We start from the raw sequence: 18,189 nt of genomic DNA, 5'->3' as shown, positions 1-18,189 counted from the left end.
AATTTTGTAACATTTAAACAAATAACAGTAATTTTACTTTTAAACGTGGTCTGATTTTATTTTTGGATGTCAAAGCACTGTTTAGAATACCGAGTAAGTTAATGAGGAATGGTGTTTAAAAATATTAAATTAGCTATATACTACAGCCATAAAAAGGATATATTGAATATTAATCTTGGTATTATAATTTATTTACATTGACTGCTAAAAGTTAGATAATATTTTCTTTTGAGGTACTATATTTAATTTATATTTATAACCCTGTGTATTACTTAATTTAAGCTAAAATATCCGCTACATTAGGATAAAACGTCCAAACTTTTGCAAAACTAAAGTTGTAACTACTAACTACACAAGTTTTAGACAGGAAAAACATTTCCTGGATTTTTTGTTGACCTTGTGGTCTTGTATAACGTACCGCAATGCTGAAAAGAAATAAAACACAAGAGCCAGATTTGATTCACATACTTGCAAGGCAAACTCAAAACTTTACTAGTAACACACAAAGTTAAGTAATACCCTATGGGAACAATACAGGTAAAAGTAAAGAGAAAAAAAGAGATACACTACAGGACATTCCTAACACGTTAAAACAGAACCGTATCAAATCGACAAATATTAAATAAGAAAAAAAAAAATTAAATTAAAAAGCAAGCACATTAATAATTATAAAAGAAAAAAACAAACATATTTGTAAATAAACAAACTATTATTTAATCAATTACTAATTTCTTGTTTTAAACCTACAGATACTAGAAATAAATAAACTCCAGTTGCCTGGACACAGTTCAACAGACTCTGCCACACATCGGTTACAGTCCGGTACAGTTCAAAACATACATACATGCTACATTAGAGTACCGGCTACACCCTACACAGCAAGAGCCCCTGCGCTGTGGAACTGCTGCAGTGCAGCTGGAGTGAATAAGGCTCAGCTATAGTGTGGTCCAGCATGAGTAACACTGGGAAATAGGACAGAAAGAACCACACAATAAAAATAAACTAAGGGACTGAATACCTCCCAACTCCCAGACCCTGTGCTATGTGTACTGAAAAGCCATACAGATCTAAACAATGAATTCCTAAAACCAAAACCTGGGTTTGAGTGCCACTGCTTTGCCTACTGTTAGTGTGCTCAGGCCTCCCTAATCTTGTTTAACACTAGTCCTGTCTTTCACATAATTTTAAGTAATCATAAACCACCCATATACTCAAGAATCACATGGGTGTTATTCAGTATAAGTCATTCTTGTTTTTTTTTTTTTTTTTTTTTTTTTTTTACCAATGCTGCAAGTCCACCTTCATTAAGAATGCTTCTTGTACAGACCTGAATGAAACAGCTTCATCATGATCAGCAAGAACAGATTCTCGGGCAGCATTGTAAGCAGTAGAAACACAGTTCCAAGTCTAACAATTAACCTTGTGTTCTGGAAGACACAGGCCATAGAACAAGACAGGCAAGTCAAGAAACTTTTTTTTTTTTCTTTTTTTCACTAGCTCAATTGTTCAGTACCAAATCCAGCCAATGTGTTTCAACAGTCACCTGGGACAGGAAGGAGGTCCAACACTTTACAGAAACACCAGGATAATTTCAGGGCACAATCACTAGCTTGCTATCTGGAAGGCAGGTGGTCAGTGTATTTGATTCAATCACTCAAGGAGGGAGACCCTAGAAACAGCCAAGAGAGGCCTCCTGCTCTGCTTTTCAATTTAAACAGATTGCTTTAAACAGTTCGCATGCAGAGATGGAAAACATTTGCACTCTACCAAATTAGAGCCAATGTATTACAATAACACACACATTGCATCTCCAGCACAAAGAATGTTAAGGTCTCCAGACACAGGATGCGGTCCTGCGACAAAATGGTACTTTCACTGCGGCACTACCTTTCACACATGGCGACAGGTGCATGCAATGTGATATGCAACTCTCCTCCGATTGTATCATCAGCTGGAAAAAATTCACACATATGACAGTCCTGTTATACAGCTAATACAAATGCAGACTACATAAGAGCTTTCCAGAATACTTTTCAGCAAAGGTAAACGAATCATACACACCAGCTATATCCAGTTCCCTGGAAATGGACTGCCAGATCTTCTCTCTCATTGCTGTGTCTTTATAATTTTTGTGTCCTTTATTGTACAGCTCCGGGTATTTTGATACTGCAAGAATGATCTTTTCTTTCGTCATTGTTTACTGAATGCACGCAAGGGAAACTGTTCATCACTGGTAGTTCCCTAGCTGCCATGTGAGAAAAATATCACAAATAGACACCAACCCTATTTTTTTTGCATCTCTTCAGTGTCGCCTGTCGCAATGCACGCAGTATGAACGGCTCATGTCAAATACATACATACATACATACATATATATATATATATATATATATATATATATATATATATATATATATATATAATATATATATATTTTTGTGGTGTATATTGTATATCGCTTGTCGTAGCGCAATAATTTTGTGGTGTCATATTACACATTCGCTTGTCGCATCGCGTTCATTTGAAATTTGACCACCTGTTCCGATATTGAAAAATTCTCATTCCTTTCGAATGTCGGACAGTGTCTGACATCATCAAAAAGGCGTCAATCACAGGTCCCTAGTCGGTTTTTCATTGAAAAAAGCGTTCAATGGCTAAGAGATGCAGAGAAATGCTGGAAAAAAAAACAAAACCTGGAGGCAGATCTTGGCAAAACGCATAGTCACCACAGACATAACACAGACAAACAACCAAGATGGCTGCTTCCTCATTCCAGTGCTCAAAGAAAATCAGACATTTGCCAAGCTTTTTGAGATGTTATAGTAATAAAATAATGACTTGGATAGCATTATTCAGGAGTTTGGTGATAAAACAAGTGATCTGGAGATGATTTAATCAGTATGTACGACTCAGAAGAGGTATGTGATAAATACAGTGAACACGTGGTGGGGCAGGGCTGGAGATGAAATGCTGAGTGTCATGTTGGAATGCAGTGCATTTTAAACCTGTTTTACTGTTAATGAAATTAAAATCAATTGGACCTGACCAAGCCTTGCTGGCGAAGACTTCTATGGACTGCAAAGGGTTAACATGCAACTTGGAAAAAGTTTTCTTTTTATATAAAGGGATACCGATTGTAGCAGTCAAAATGGAAAATAATTCTGAACCAATACTGATGAACCAGGCTCTAAAGTGATTATTTCCATGTGAAAACAGCACTGCCACAACCACTCTGATTATACTGTGAGTATATTTACAGTATGCAGAATAACTTACTGCCTATGCAAGGTTTCAAGAAATTCTGACGTGTATCTCAAGATGTGGCCTACAGTATGCTCTGTGCTAAGGAATGCCTATAGCATGTTTGACAATTGGATGATATAAACAAGAAACAGATCAAGTGGTACAAGCTTTGTACTGGAGTAAATGCTTAGTGGCTCTGCCACAATGAACATAACTCCAAACTAGAGCCCATCCAGAACTGTACAACTACAGACACAACTGCACTGTAGCTCAACAAAGTCTACACAGAACTCCTAAATAGCTCAGCTCTTCCAAACTGTACAGTTGCTGTGAGGGCCATGTCTTTACTTCATGGTCTCTACATGTGTTGCAGCACAGGGTCTTCATTTTGACCTGTAGAAAGGCAAAGCCAATCACTCCAAATGGAACAAGGGCTTGCAGTAAGTTTCTAAAGAACTAAACTGGTTATATGAATATGGTAGGGAAGGAATAAAAAGCTATCTAATACAAAGCAGACTGCCCTTTCAGGTTTGACTGCGAATTGATTAAAAACCTGAGATTGGGACATCCAAGTGAATTCTATTGCTGATTGGGTGCCGGAGTGTCCTTTAGTTATACCAATGTAAAGTTGTTGGGTTGTTTTGCACTGTTCACAGAGTGAAAACATCCCTACTTTTCCATGCTCGGAACTAAACAATGTCAGCTCCCAGGTGTAAAGCACAGCTCTGCTGTACTGGCAAAACAAATGGAAAGAATACTTGTATTACTCAGCTTTGAGCCCAATTAAACACATTTGATCTTTCCCCTGGACACATTCATATTTGTTCATACCAATACTAAAACATGGTAATAAGTGAACTTTTAAGGCTGGTTTTCCAAAGTGTAGCAGTGGCAATATGAAGCGAGTTAGCAGCACATTGTGAACTACAGTGTTTTATTTAAACTCAACCTGGAAGGCTCAATCTGCTGTGCACTAACACAGGAATTCTACTGACAGCAAGCTTCTCTGCAAGGTCAAATGATGGGACTTGCTCTTAAACATTGTGATCTACTAAGGGGTGCCCTATGGTACAGAATGTACAGGTGCTAAGCCATGGGCATCTGGGGCATAATACCTTTGCAGCTTTATACTGTTCTGTTTTCCTTAATTGTAAAAGCTGCTGCCTACTGTTAAAACACTGAAATGTACTTTAGATGGTTCGCTGAACGATAATTCTGTGTAAAATAAAAAAAAGGTCCAATGCAACTCCTGTCCTACTGTTACCAGGCATAGGTACTGCCCTACTGTACAGGACTTAAATACGAAATAACACAAAACGGAACATACAGAACCAATTGAAACGGCGAATCCTTATAAAAAGTATAGAACGATTGGTAGGTTTATACCAAAAATACTTGCAATCATAGTTGTCAAGACTCGGCAATTACCATAGATGCGGTCTGTAGGGAAACGGAAGCTCTGTCTAGCAATTGCGCAGATGTATAATTTGGAACAAGTCATTCACCTCTTTTGGGAATTAAAATTGTGATGGAAGAGAAGAGACGTTTGTTTCTAAAATGCCTAAACCACGCATAACAATCAAACAATGCTGCAAAGAATTTGATCATGAGAGGATGGATGTAGCTGACGTGACAAAATGATGTGTATATTTTGCAACTTTCGGCTGGAATGGGAGTTTTCGTTTTGGGGAAAATGTGTCTTGTTTGCATGAATTTTGTATTATTCTTTGTTTTATTTCAAGTGGTGCAAACTTTGCACTGGAGCAAGTGTTGTTTTGATTTTGAATGAATGAATCTGCTTTGCTTAGTGTTTAAATACTGAGAAACCCCAAGCTTGTTGTATACTGGAGCCCTGCTTCAGTGCAATGGGATTGAAATACAATACTATTGCTTATTTAATGGGTAGATTGCTGCATGTGCAATTATTTGGACAGCCCCACAATAGTAGGGCAGTGTAAATATATATTTTTTTATTTTATCTTATTGTATTTTTATGGAGGTCATGGGCAGTATTTACTGTAAATAGGCAAGTTACCATTACTGTTGCTAATAAGAAATTATGGTAACTAAATTATTTTTCTGGGCTAGGTCTGTTTGTCTCAAATGTAAAAAAAAAAAATGGGATATTGTTTAATAAAAAATGTGTATATAGTTAAAACACCATGTATACTTTGTTTTTATTTATATACATCTAGTAATTATTTTATTAATGTGTATCTAATTAAACAAAAAACAAAACTTAGCGCATAAAACGAAATTTGTGAAAAATAAAATGAAAAATTATTTAAAAAAATTAAATAATTTCACAGGGCTCTAGCTTAACATAACTGCAGCTGAATATTAGCTCGAGCTATTCCAGTCACAAATATTGTGATCTCTAAATTTTAATTAAGCTCAGGTCACTATTCTACTTGGCAGTGTCAAAGATGTTTAAGATTATGCTATAACCCAATTGAATACTTTTCTAGTGTAATCTGAGTAGACAGATAAAAAGTAATTTTATAGACTATGCTGATCTGTAAATTTACAAGATGTACAAGGGCACATTCCATATGAGTGAAAATACCACAGGGAGCAGAGCGTCTCTGACTGAGTGTCTCCTACTAGCCCATCACTGGTGTCAGTAAGTACCATAGCTCAGACAGAGGAGAAATAGCCATAAAAGTATTTGTCTAGGTGACTGGTATAGATTATACCATAACATTGTATCTTACTATGTTAATCAAGTGAGTATATTTACCGTTTGTAAAGCAGTCAAATTCTGTTTTGTGTTTCCTATGAAACTGAATAACAAAGTAGACCAAATACTTTTCTGAGAGGTGCACAGCTGTGTACACGTGCGGATGGGTTTGAGGTTTGAATGACTGTCAGTGGCTTTGCCTGCCATCACAATCTCTCTCTTCCTAACACCCACTGGCATGGTTTATCTGCTGCTTGCTTCTTTAGAGGTAACTATGGTTCAGTGGTGCTTTCTAAGACTCCCTGTCTTGTCTTTATTTCTGTATCTGGAAAATGAAGAGCCTCAGGTTGATGTTCTTGGCGGCCAGCAGTTTGTTGCATTCGATAGAGTCGATGATGGGCAGGGGCATGTAGTCAGTCTCATTGGCATCATTGCTGAAGACATAGTGGTAGATCACTGGCTTGATCTTGACGTCATCGTAGGGCCCCTTGAGCAGCAGGTAGGAGCACTCCAGCGCTGAGTTGATCTTGCTCTTGAGGATCAGCTGGAAGGACAGGGTGCGCTTACAGGACAGGTTGGGGTTTCGCTCTGAGTCGTTGACGCGAGCCTTCAGGACCCATGTCTGGTTCAGCACTGTAAAGCGTGGAGTCTCGTAGTACAAGCGAGTGATGAAGTCATCTGTACGATAGGGCCGGAACTGCACCTCTGGAGAAAGAGAAGCAATTATAATGACTGACTTAAAAGTCCAGGAGCAGCATCTCTCCCTCTCACCCTGTCCCTAGTCCTCTGTTTCTCCTCATCTCTCACACACCTGTGAAGCCGATCTTCTCAAAGCAGAGCAGACTGAAGATGCCACTGTAGAGCTGCATCTCTTTCCGGTGGGACTGGTCCATCTCGTCCAGGATGCCCATCAGCTCATTGCCAGTCTTGGTTGGATGGCAGCACTCCGCCTCGTGGACTGTCAGCTCATGAAAGGGGCCCTTCCAGGGGCAGCCAATCCGCTTGTACTTGCATACTGTCACTCTGCAAAGAGAAAAGAGAGTGTAGAAAGTGAGCGATTGCAAAAGCAAGGCTCTGTATAACAGTTAAGCCACCCCTGTCTCCCTAGTCCCACCGTATAACAGTCACACTGCAGTTTAAACACAATCCCTTCCCCACATTACAATGTTATTGTACCTGTCCTGGCACTCTTCTTTCTGGTGCCTCTCCAGCACGCTGCGGGGGAACTGTTTGAGACAGAAGTTGCACTCAAAGGGCAGCTCACTCACGGCTTTCTCCACTGCCAGGTTGCGGCAGCACAGGCTCTTGCTAATCTCACAGCGGCAGTTGGGGCAGGTGGCCTGCTCCTCCTTCAGACGTGCATCAGCCAGCAGGTGAATGAAGCAGCCCGCACACATGAGGTGCCCATTCGTACACTACAAAGACATGAAAACACACAGGTTAGCTAAAATAGATGCTCAACACATTCACTTCAGTTTATTTGTATTAACTTTTTTTTTTTTTTTTTTTTTTTTTTTTTTTTTTAAGAGGATCCAAATCCAAGACAAATATTGGTTTTATTTTATGTTTTTTTTTAATTTTATTTTGTGTTACAACCCATAGTGGCAAAGTATTCCAATAGGTACCTACTGTAGAAAATGTGTGCTTATTTGTTAGATTGCTACTTGTCATTATGACTGCTGTAACTCAGCCAAGCAAGGCAGGTGGTACATAGGATTGCCATCCAAATTGCTTGCCCTCAGTATTGTTTTAACATCTGACCCACTCAGTCAGACAAAGTGTTTAATGCAAACAAAACATTAAAGTGTATTTATATGGCAAATATGAACTGCCCTTTGAGTCACATATCAGAAAAGTACTGCCCCAGAAGGAGAACGATACTGACTGACAGGGATTATATTGCCTGAAGCCCAAGGCTAAGGCCAAAATTGGCCCTGCAGATCAGTGTTGCCTTCCAGAGGACTGGCAGTCTATTTGTTTTATGAAGCTGTGAAAGATCTTACTTATTTTAAAGGGTTGTAGCCCCTTTTAAACAGACCCAGACACAAGAATTTAAGTTTTTAAAGCACTTAAGTGCAATTTTATTATTTACAGAAATAAAAAATAAGTAAAAACAAAAACCTAACACACACAGAGTACTAACTAAACTTTGTTCCGTCCTTAAACTAACAAACTGGACAACTAAGCTGTTTACCAATCACAAAACATTAACGTTACAACACAAACAAACATGTTTACACACTACATTTTGTTTAAACCACACAGGTCTCTTTACACAGACTGCAGACTGCCCTGAACAAACATTTGTTTGCAGATATATACCTGCCTGCTAATCCCAGGCAGGTGACACTAATTAAATAAATAACTACACCTGTGGCAGTGCAAACATAGCCACACACACATTTCTCTGACAGGGACAGAAATGAACCCTATCCCTGCCAAACCACAACACATCCCATCCAGGTAGGGATCCACCCTGCCACAGAAACCTTTCACAACTCGTGACCAAGAAAGAAACAAAACAAAAGTTAAGTGCGGCAGGAGCTTTGCTAGCAGCCGAGACAAGCAGGAAGCAAAAATGAGAGTCAGGACACAATTGGGAGGGAAATAAACACTGAAAATGATGTTCGAACTTAGCTTTATATTTTTAACAGGTGTTTTTTTCTTTCCCTTGTTTTCATGTAAATTGCACATTTGGTTGAATTTATTTTTAAATAAAACAGGATCTAAATTGGTGTTATATAAGCAGATATAACTCAACATGTACACATGTGTTGAAGTGTATATATATAAATATGAACAAAATATATATATATATATATAATATACTATAATATACATATATATATATAATATATATATATATATGGCCACCGCTTTAAATCTGATGCTAGTACATTTAAAAAAAACAAAAAAGACAACTGTAACTAGTCATTAAAAGAAAATACTGTTTCCTTTTGTGAAGACTATAATAAATAAAACACAAAGAAATAAGGAGTATGGGTACACCTCATACTAAAACAAAGGAAAGAGTTTAGGGAATACTACCGGCTTGTTAAAGAGCTAATGTGATTGTTATTATTGGTCAACATTATTAAAACAACGAAGCTTCATTTTACAGAAATATGAAACCTGTGTGTGGTGCTCCCTGTCACTCTGACTAAAATTAAGGTGAAATAAAGAGACATACCATTAATTTCCAATTGTTTTATTTCTTACCATGTGGTGTCCTTACTATTTATTAATTGAACAGACTCCTTTAAATCCAAGGCGACTTACAGAGATTAAGGTGTGTGAACTATGCATCACCCGAAAGACAGAGAGAGCACAAGGAGGTGAAGTGACTTGCTCAAGGTCACACAGTGAGTCCGTGAATGAGACAGATTTTAACCGGGGACCTCCTAGTTACAAGGCCTTTTATTTAACCACCTGAGCACACTACAGCCATAACTTCTCCACTGTCCCTGGAAGCACTGTGAAAGCCTGTGTGACCATTATTGTGTGTTTAAAGAGTTCAAATCCTTCGGTACAAATTGTGTGCGTGGGCGCGAACATTCTGCAGCCCTGCTCGAGTTATATCGCAACTGTACCAGTACAAAACTTCCTCTTGTCTGGGTTTCCATCCATACAGTTATACTGATACACTGGTAACAACTCATGTGAACAGACGTTGCAATGCTGCTCAGCAACAATACACGCCTGAAGTTTTTAAAAATTAATCTGTGAAAATTCCTATTTCTGAAAGAGTAGTGTAAATATACATATTTTTTATCCCTTAAATAGCAAACGTTTGCCTTATTGATGTACTATCTGTTACATTGCATTTAGAAACCTGGTAGCCAGTTTAGTTTGCTTCTGGTAAATGGCTGAACACACTGCATAGAGCTGCATGATTTGTTTTTCATGTCGAACGAAAGAGACACCAGCTGCATCAAAGACTGGAAATATTTCTACTAAATATCATGCTGACCAGTACAAGAAGGGGGGATTTCATGTGTCTTATTTTTACATTTACTTATGTTTTTATTTTGCTTGATAATTCACTGGTGGAATGTCTTTAAAAAGGTGGACATAAACAAAATACTGTACAGCTCTTACTGTTTTTCAGATAAGCTTTTAAATATTTAGGAACATTTGTTGTATAAATAACTCTGTGATCAATTTTGAATGTGACAACGCTATTTTTATGCTTTAATAAATACATGATTTCACCTTGAAATACCTATTTGTAGACCATGAAATAAGCTATATATATATATATTTTCTTACCATGAAACAAGTACAGCCCGAATCATGACATCATCCACAGAATTATTGAAAAACGAGTTTACTACCGTGTTTACGTTCCTTTCAACAGAGCTCAAGGGTTTTTGTCCAAAACATCCTGAAAAATAATTTTTAATCATTTAAACCTTCAGTTAAATTTTCACAGTGTTGAAAAATATGGTGGTGGTTGGCCAATTAAAGTCTCGCTGTAATTCTAATATTTTATGACTTAACCTGACATTTAACAAATTCGACTCACAGTGGCAGGGGCAACAAGGGTCTAATTCTAGAGGATTTTTCTGACTGATCCATTAGCGATATAAAAAATACTAAACAAAATTAGCCTAATAAATCAAAGCTTCAATTTGAGGCCTTGACTTGACTTTGGCTTTGTACAATTACTTCCACAAAAGACTTATTTTTTCTTGTACAAAACCACATCCAATTTGGACAAGAGAATTATTCAATTCAGTTTGGCCTCAGTCATCTGAAAATCTAAAATGTCCATGGAGTTTCCAGTACACTGAGAATATACATGTAGTCTATGTCTCAAATGCAATAAAATGAGTGACATCAACAGTGACGTTTCAAACAACACACATACAGGTATTGACTGTTGTGATCAGAGACTCTCAAATGCCTCTAACTGAATTTGTGTTAGCAAATAACACCTAAAAAGGGGTGAAAGATTTTCTGGCACACCCTAACTGGGGTTCTGGCTGTCACAACTGCAGTAAACAGAGTAACAGGAATTATAGGAATTTCACGTCTGCCAGGCTAATTACTGTGGTGTAGCGTAGCTTAGCCTTCCTCCTCTGTCAGCTGAAGACTAAACTCAAACCCTATGTTTATATTTATCATTAGAAATACCTTTCTGGAATAGGATGTATTGACGTTTGCAATTTGTAGTTTAGAAAATCTGGCCATGTGAGCAACAGGAAAAGGAGGTGGTCAGGGATCACAGGCTGTAAAATGTCAGAAAATCTCTGTTGCTGTCATTCAGATAGCAACCCTGTTCACACACAAATATGCCAGGGATGGGATTAAGATTATCAAGGCCATCCTGCCTTGTTTAATGAAGCCAGTGCATAGTAGATAATGGATGCAAATCAAACAAACGATAGACCTTGTGATTCAATAAAAAATTCTGACACACTATTCTGTAGGAATTATAATAAGACAAACTGTCATTTTAATGAAATATGGTGAGACACATGTTCATAGCACAACATATCACATGTACTCAAGAAACAAGTAGCTGGCTTGGGCATCAAGATCAGAATGCTTAACTGAATAAAAGGATTATGAAAAAACACAAAATATCAACCTAACGAAATGCAAATAACAGTTCTATGCAGAGCCTGTGATGGAAGCAGCAAATACAGACGAAGGGCCACAGGTGTCTTTAGAATTAGTATTTCTGTTGACAAGAACATACCGCTGACACAGTACACGCAGACAGGTAGGCAAGGGTGTGAATTCAGTGCAAATACATCATTTATTTTATTTTAAATTACACTTTATATTTTAGCAAGTCATCTACTCTTAAGGCTAAGACAGTATGTTAAATGGAAAGTACCAGTAATTAAACAAAAACAGTATTTGCCCAAAGGGCTCCGATGCTTGATATTGTGGTTCTGTAGGGGACGATGCTTCCTTGTACACAGTAGTTTAGCTTGGGCAAGTGTGCAGCATAAAGAGGCTGCACGCTCTGTGTTAAAGAGCAAATTGTGTTATATGTCCTCACGTGTTGACACAACGGTTTAAATAATCTTCCTGTAATTTCTCTTTTCATTGTTAACATTCTGACAACTTTTCACACTTAAAACTTTAAAGTCAAAGCTATTTTCAAAATGGCCGCTCTAGTGCACTGGGGTTTGAGATCTGTCCTCTAAAATCACTGCAGGAAAAGCAATTAAAATAAAACAAACAACATAAGTGCTCTGGCTTTTCTGTTCTGTGCCACACCATGCATCATTATTTCTGTGTTACCTGCTTCATAATGTGGACAATCATTACACTATCAGTGCACCAGAGTGGCCATTTTGAAAAGAGCTTTGAAACAGATTTTAAAAGGTTGTCAGGATGTTAAGAATGAAAAGAGAAATTACAGGTACATTATTTAAACAATTGTAGCAACACCTGGGGACATGTAGCGCTATATTTTTTCGGAACCATGTTACTTAGTCTTTTATACCGAAGAAAGTTTTTTCACTATGTTATCTGATGCCTGAGCGCTGCAGAGCAAACCAGTATAAATCTGGCAGGACTACATTTGCACTGTTTTGATGTACAATTTGTCATGTTCCTCTCTATATGTGTGTTAAAAATCCCATCAATAACCAGCTGGATTGAGCTATTTCAGCAGACTGTAAAGATACCTCAATTTAAAAAATTCAGTGTAAAATTTCTGCTGTCAATTGACTTCCATTTTCTACAATGAAATGTATAGGTTTATAATGCAGTAAACCTGTGGCTGGATGATTTTTATGAGCCAAGAGGGTAGCTAATTGGCAAGAAAGGTTTGTGATTTTACAGGTCACCAATGGTTCCAGGAATTAATAGCAGGTGCATCCCCAAAACAAGTATACTCAGTGTTGTACTGCCCCTCACACAGAACAGAGTCAGGTTATATGAGCATGCAGAGTTACACAGCGCATATATTCAACAGTATTAGGCTGCTTGCAGTTTCGACACTGCTGGCTTGGTGCAGATCCTGGACATACCATTTACAATTAATGTTACCTATAGTATGATGCAGCATGGCACTGTATTCATCTTACAAAGTACACTGTAAATTTGGCAGATTTAGAGCAAAGGTATAGGCTATTATAAAATACAATGATTAAGCATTAGATTGAATTTCAATACCTCTGCGCAGGCCCAGGCTCACAGTATATGGTGAAAACTGAAAGCAATACAGGGAGAGTTTACAGTAAATATAATGCAGTATCTGCTTACCAGGTCCTTTCTAGATGTGAGGACAGTGTGATAAACAGGCAGTGTACATATAGACTAAATAAATATTGTTGTATTACTGCATCATCTCAACTTACCTGATAGAAGGATGACATGGGCAGGTCCACACACACGTTGCAGTCAGTCTATGTAAACAGGCAGTGTTGTGTGTTACGTTTTGTTTTGTAAGGTTACCTTCTTACGCTATGCAGTATAGGCTCAATATTACTGTCGGCATATGTTTACTGTCTTGTAACCTAGTTGACGCAATTTTCCTGGGAAGGCTTAGACTCAGTGCAACGGCAGACATGTTCTATAGACGTTACTATAATATATATAGTGTGCAGTACACAAAAAGCATTATTAACATTACTATTGTTAATAGTAGTAATAGTATTGATTTACTTTATGCCGCATCGCATATTTCTTACACATAAGACAGAAGCTAAGGCAGGACCACACAAAGTTCAGAGTCAGGCAATGGGAACAGACTAGTCAACACACAAATACAACACTATATTTAATGGCAAGTGATGCGGTGATCTTTGTCTCATACCTGGTAGACAGACGCCTTTGGTAAGTCCAAACACACAGTGCAGCACAGGACAGCGTAAAGTCTCTCTTCCAGCTTGCATGCCTCGCCCTCCTGCAGTAGCCTCACTCGCTTCTTGGGTGGCGCGTCTGGGTCGGGCTCCTGACCGGCTCCCTCTCTCCGTATTCCAGCCTCCTCCTGTCCGCCTGACATCCCGGGACCAACCTCCAGACCAGCCCCCGCGGCCCCGACACCGAGCCCGGCCGAGGAGGAGCTCGGAGCCGTGGCCACAGGGACCCCCACTTCGCCGCGCTCCTCCAAAGTAGACATCAGAGATCAGTCTGTCTGTCCGATTTGTGTCCCTGTCAGTAGCACTGTGTCGTGCAATTAACTAACCAGCAAAATGTTATTTGTTTCTCCTGTTAAATTAAATAATAGTAATAATATTAAGAAATTATATGTGACAGTGCTGAAAGGGGGTTGGGTAATACAGTGGGTAAATTGATTTGATGCTACTATCTTAAAGAACGAAGAGTATTTTTGTTCAGTTAGAAACAAAACAACTCTTCGACTGTATGTCGTGTCTTCTCCCTCATTGAAAGCCTTCCGAGCGGCTCTGCAGCGTTCTGCCGAAGCGACTCGACCGAAGCTCTTTCCCCACCCAGCATCTGCCGAGCTCGCCTAGATCACACCGGCTCTGACGCTTCAATCTCTACTGCGACTCTTCTTGACGACACTCAGACCGTGTAGCCATCTTTGTTTTTCTTCACTTCGTCTCCTCCTCTCCTCCAGACTGCCCTCCGACCAGCCAATCGACATGACGCTTACTCAGTGTGGGGGGGTCACAATTGAGGCCAATCCGAGTAAACTATGCTGGTAAATCGTAACCTTGCACGGCAGGGTTGATATTGACTCAAATGTCAGCAATGTCCGCGGTCGCTGATTGGTTGATAGCTGCGTGTTGTGCTTAATCAGGTGACGGGATTATTTAAGTAACAGAGAGCGTCGCGCAGGCCCATCAGCTTGCTGCGGGGCAGGTTGGATAAAATATTACAGTATAGTAGAAGTTGAGGGAGAAGTGGCTGGTGTGAGTGACAAATGTAAACACATTAATTTAAGTACAGTTGACAAGTATGTAAAACATCTTCTGTGAGTCAATGAGATGGCCAAAAACATATCTATTGCACCAAGATTAACATGCCCCAAAACTTTGAATGGACTTTATTTACTGAGAAAATAAAGAATATTGGACCCAAGACCCCATAGGGTCGAGGTTAAATTCAGGGTGAGCGTTAGGCAATTTTTTTTTGTTGGAATCCTATCTCTCTCTCTCTCTCTCTCTCTCTCTCTCTCTCTCTCTCTCTCTCTATCGCTCTATATATATATGCTATATATATATATATATATATATATATTATTAACAGCATAACATCTTCACAATCGAGCTGTGTAAGTTTAGACTATTCTAGGTAGAGGCTACGATCTGTTTTGCTGAAATCAGCTGTTCTCGATTCCGCGGCCTGCAGAATTTGAATTTGTCAATGAAGACTGGTTGCTACCACTAACTTTAGACGCGAGTGTCATCACATGGATAATTTATGAATTACACTGCATATTTCAGTAATTGTAATACTGTTACTTATTATTCACACTTTCTCGCGATGGCTCCTGCGAGATAGAGGCGGGTTAAGCTTTAACTGAAGGCTCATTCTCCCAATCGGGGAAGCGGTGGTTTGTTGATAATATTTAGGATGGTGCAACTATCCAATCACGCTGCTGAAAATTGATAATTGGTCAGATTGTTGTCAGCCGGTCTTTGTAGTGTCCAATGAGACGTGAAAGTGCAAAGAGGGCAGAATGTTGATTAGTGCGCGGGTTAAGAAGGATCACGGGTCGGGAGAAGAAAAAAAAAAACTAAAGCGTAATGAAAGTTGGTTAGATCAGAAACTGAACAATCAAGCAATGAAGACATATATTTAGATGTGTAGATTTTAATACTCCAAGACTCCACCCTGTGATTAGCGAAGTGTCTGAGCCTTGACGAGTGTGGAGTGCCGACCCGCTTGTTGCCGCGCTCTGAGTCTGTTTTTAATTCATTCTTTCTAGTTGATTCTTCCCGCAGACCCGATCCGGAGATGAGCGGCGCCAGGGAAGTCAAACGTAAGTCTGATCTGCTGCCTAACGGAGCAGCTGCAGTTACGGAGGAAAAAAGAGATAAAACGTGTTGGATTGGGTTTGTAAACTACGGAGGTATCATATTAAACTGGGGGACGTTGTTGGAGTAAGTTGGATTGGACGGGTCTGATGGGGTGTGGGGATTGCTGGACAGGTGTTGAAGGTGTTTTTTTTTTTTTTTTTAGCATATTTGGACTGGACTTCTGGTGTGGAACGGTACAGGGTTGACTAAACTTGCCAAGATTGTCTGGATGAAACTGTCTGACAGTGTAGACGAACAGTCACGTGTATACAAACCACACACATTATTGTAGTGTTTTGTATTTTTTATTTATTAACAAAAAACATTAGCAGGGGAGATGGGGCTCATGTGCTGACAGGCATTGTCTCTGTTGACAGAGCTGCAGAAAGCAAAGAGCAAAGCTCAGCGTAACAACAACCTTCGAGAGGAAGCCAGTCTGTGCAACCAGCTGGGAGAGATCCTCGCCAGGAGCGGTAAGTCTGTGTCTCTGTCTGCAGCCATGAAAATTGTACATTTGTTATTGACATCGGACTAATGGTAAAGCCAAGGTGTTTGTGGTGATGGATATATTAGAACAGTCTTAGGCTTTCCAGTCTGATATTGATGATGACACATGTTAGGTGCCCATGGACCACTGTAGGGCAGCAGTAGTTGTAGTTGTGGACTGAATGGGGGGGGGGGGGGGGGGGGGGGGGGGGTTGTTGTTTTAGAAAAGCATGGTCTCATAAAAGCTATATATCTCAATTGAGTTGTATCATATTTTTTATATATACGTGTGTGTAGGACTGAGAATATTCTGTTGCCACTTGTCTGGTACAGAACTACATTAAAAGAAAATGGTCAGCTGTAGTGTTTTATACAGTTGGATGTGTGCAGTGCAAGGTTATGTATTCAAAGTTCTTTCCATATACATATAAATATTGCACACATGCAGTGTCATCCACATTAATGAGGTAGTTGTGCATTTAAATAAAAAAAAAAAAAAATGAGAGCACTTTAATGCATGGCTTCTCCTCATGGCTTTTTGATTGGTTACAAACTTTCCCAATATGTGAACGTTTTAGGAAGTTAAACTGAATCTAGCATCCCTAGGGGACTTAGACATTTGTATGAATCGCAAGAGAGTGTGATGTACCAGTACAAAGTCAGTGGTGCCCATGGACCCTCCTCTCCCCTCCAGGTAATTTCCAGGCTGCGATCGAGGAGCATCAGCAGGAGTTGCAGCTCTCCGAGTCCTTGCGTGATGTGATTGGCTGCGCAATCGCGAACAGGAAGATCGGCGAGTGCTTTGCTGAGCTGGGCAACTACGAGGCAGCACTCAAGGTGGGAAAGGAAAGATCATGCTTAACATTCATAGCCATTTAAGATACCTCTACTGTAACTCATAATAGAATATAAAACCAGTAATTAATTCAATATTATAAAAATGTAGATGGTATAAAGCAGGGCTTCTCAAACTCGGTCCTGGGGATCCCCTGTGGCTGCTGGTTTTCGTTCCAACCAAGCTTAACTAGACCCTTAATTGAACTGATAATTTGCTTAATTAGACCTTTTTACTTGTTTTCAGCTCTTGAACAGTTGCATATTTCAAGTTAGCTGTAACATTTGATAAGTAACTTGAACTGCAACTGTTCAAGAGCTGAAAACAAGTAAAAAGGTCTGATTAAGCAAATTATCAGTTCAATTAAGGGTCTAGTTAAGTAATTGAGAGCTCGGTTGGAAAAAACCAGCAGCCGCAGGGGGTCAACAGGACTGAGTAAAGTATCCCTTTGCTTTGTGGAAATAAACAAGCATAATTTGGTTGATTTCAGTCAAGTTATTCTGAGTGAAATGTAATATTTGCTAGTGCAATGAATTTGAATCGAGGAGGAGGGGGTGGGGTTCATTAGTTCTGGATTCTGATTTGTTGGGCTAATGAAAAGATTGGTTGCCTCAAGTTTATATAACTTTTCTTGGATGTTATATTTTCTTTTTCCACAATGGACAGAAGACATGGTAATTGGTTTGAAACGGTGGTCTGCAAGAAATTAGACTGTAGGTTCAGTTTTGTGTAATGCGCGAAAGAACTGCCAGGTGTATGATCCTTGTCTTAGCTGTAAAAAAACAGCGAGAAAAATAACAAAAACCCAGCAATACCGTACATTCAAAATAGACTACAGTAGCTGCCAGGTCAGTAGCATGCAATGAATCTATGGCGATGCAGTAAACGCATAACAATGATTTATTATTTTTAAATTTTAATTGGATGTCTTCGAAAACTATGTCTATATCAGCTGTGCTGTATTTTTAATCTGCAAATGGTTTCACTGGTTA

The 18,189-nt window shown here is 39.1% G+C and overlaps 2 protein-coding genes across 4 annotated transcripts in view; one reads left to right on the top strand and one right to left on the bottom strand.

Annotated features, from left to right (window-relative positions):
- Window positions 1–5,536: 5,536 nt before the first annotated feature.
- Window positions 5,537–14,608, bottom strand: cyhr1 (cysteine/histidine-rich 1). Of its 2 annotated transcripts, XM_041245064.1 has the most exons (5): window positions 13,704–14,608; window positions 13,246–13,293; window positions 7,100–7,338; window positions 6,735–6,946; window positions 5,537–6,628 (listed from the first exon to the last, which is right to left on the bottom strand). In XM_041245064.1, exons 1-5 carry the CDS (start codon window positions 14,007–14,009, stop codon window positions 6,237–6,239), a joined length of 1,197 nt encoding a protein of 398 aa, XP_041100998.1. In that variant the 5' UTR covers window positions 14,010–14,608; the 3' UTR covers window positions 5,537–6,236. The 2 variants fall into 2 exon arrangements, with proteins under 2 accessions (XP_041100998.1, XP_041100999.1); XM_041245065.1 differs by lacking the exon at window positions 13,246–13,293 and having other exon boundaries at window positions 13,704–14,597.
- An 894-nt stretch (window positions 14,609–15,502) lies between these two features.
- The window catches only part of tonsl (tonsoku-like, DNA repair protein), a 32,686-nt gene continuing 29,999 nt past the window's right edge, over window positions 15,503–18,189 (top strand). The window contains exons 1-3 of one of the 2 annotated variants that reach the window (XM_041245063.1): window positions 15,503–15,839; window positions 16,254–16,349; window positions 17,057–17,199. In XM_041245063.1, the coding sequence (XP_041100997.1) occupies window positions 15,815–15,839; window positions 16,254–16,349; window positions 17,057–17,199 (264 nt within the window). In that variant the 5' untranslated portion in view covers window positions 15,503–15,814. The remainder of the gene's footprint in view (window positions 15,840–16,253; window positions 16,350–17,056; window positions 17,200–18,189) is intronic. The other variant, XM_041245062.1, reaches the window with a different exon arrangement.

The sequence above is a fragment of the Polyodon spathula genome, chromosome 3 (assembly GCF_017654505.1).
Source record: "Polyodon spathula isolate WHYD16114869_AA chromosome 3, ASM1765450v1, whole genome shotgun sequence".
NCBI classification, from domain to species: Eukaryota; Metazoa; Chordata; class Actinopteri; order Acipenseriformes; family Polyodontidae; genus Polyodon; species Polyodon spathula.
Note: the sequence above shows the minus strand (reverse complement) of the source record. Positions and strands in the feature narration are given on the sequence as shown.

Coding starts and splice junctions, on each gene's coding strand:
- cyhr1 (XM_041245064.1), bottom strand. CDS start 14,009: ATGTCTACTTTGGAGGAGCGCGGCGAAGTGGGGGTCCCTGTGGCCACG. Junction 13,294..13,703: donor CAAAGGCGTCTGTCTACCAG/GTATGAGACAAA, acceptor CTGTTTACATAG/ACTGACTGCAACGTGTGTGT. Junction 6,947..7,099: donor AAAGAAGAGTGCCAGGACAG/GTACAATAACAT, acceptor TTCTCTTTGCAG/AGTGACAGTATGCAAGTACA.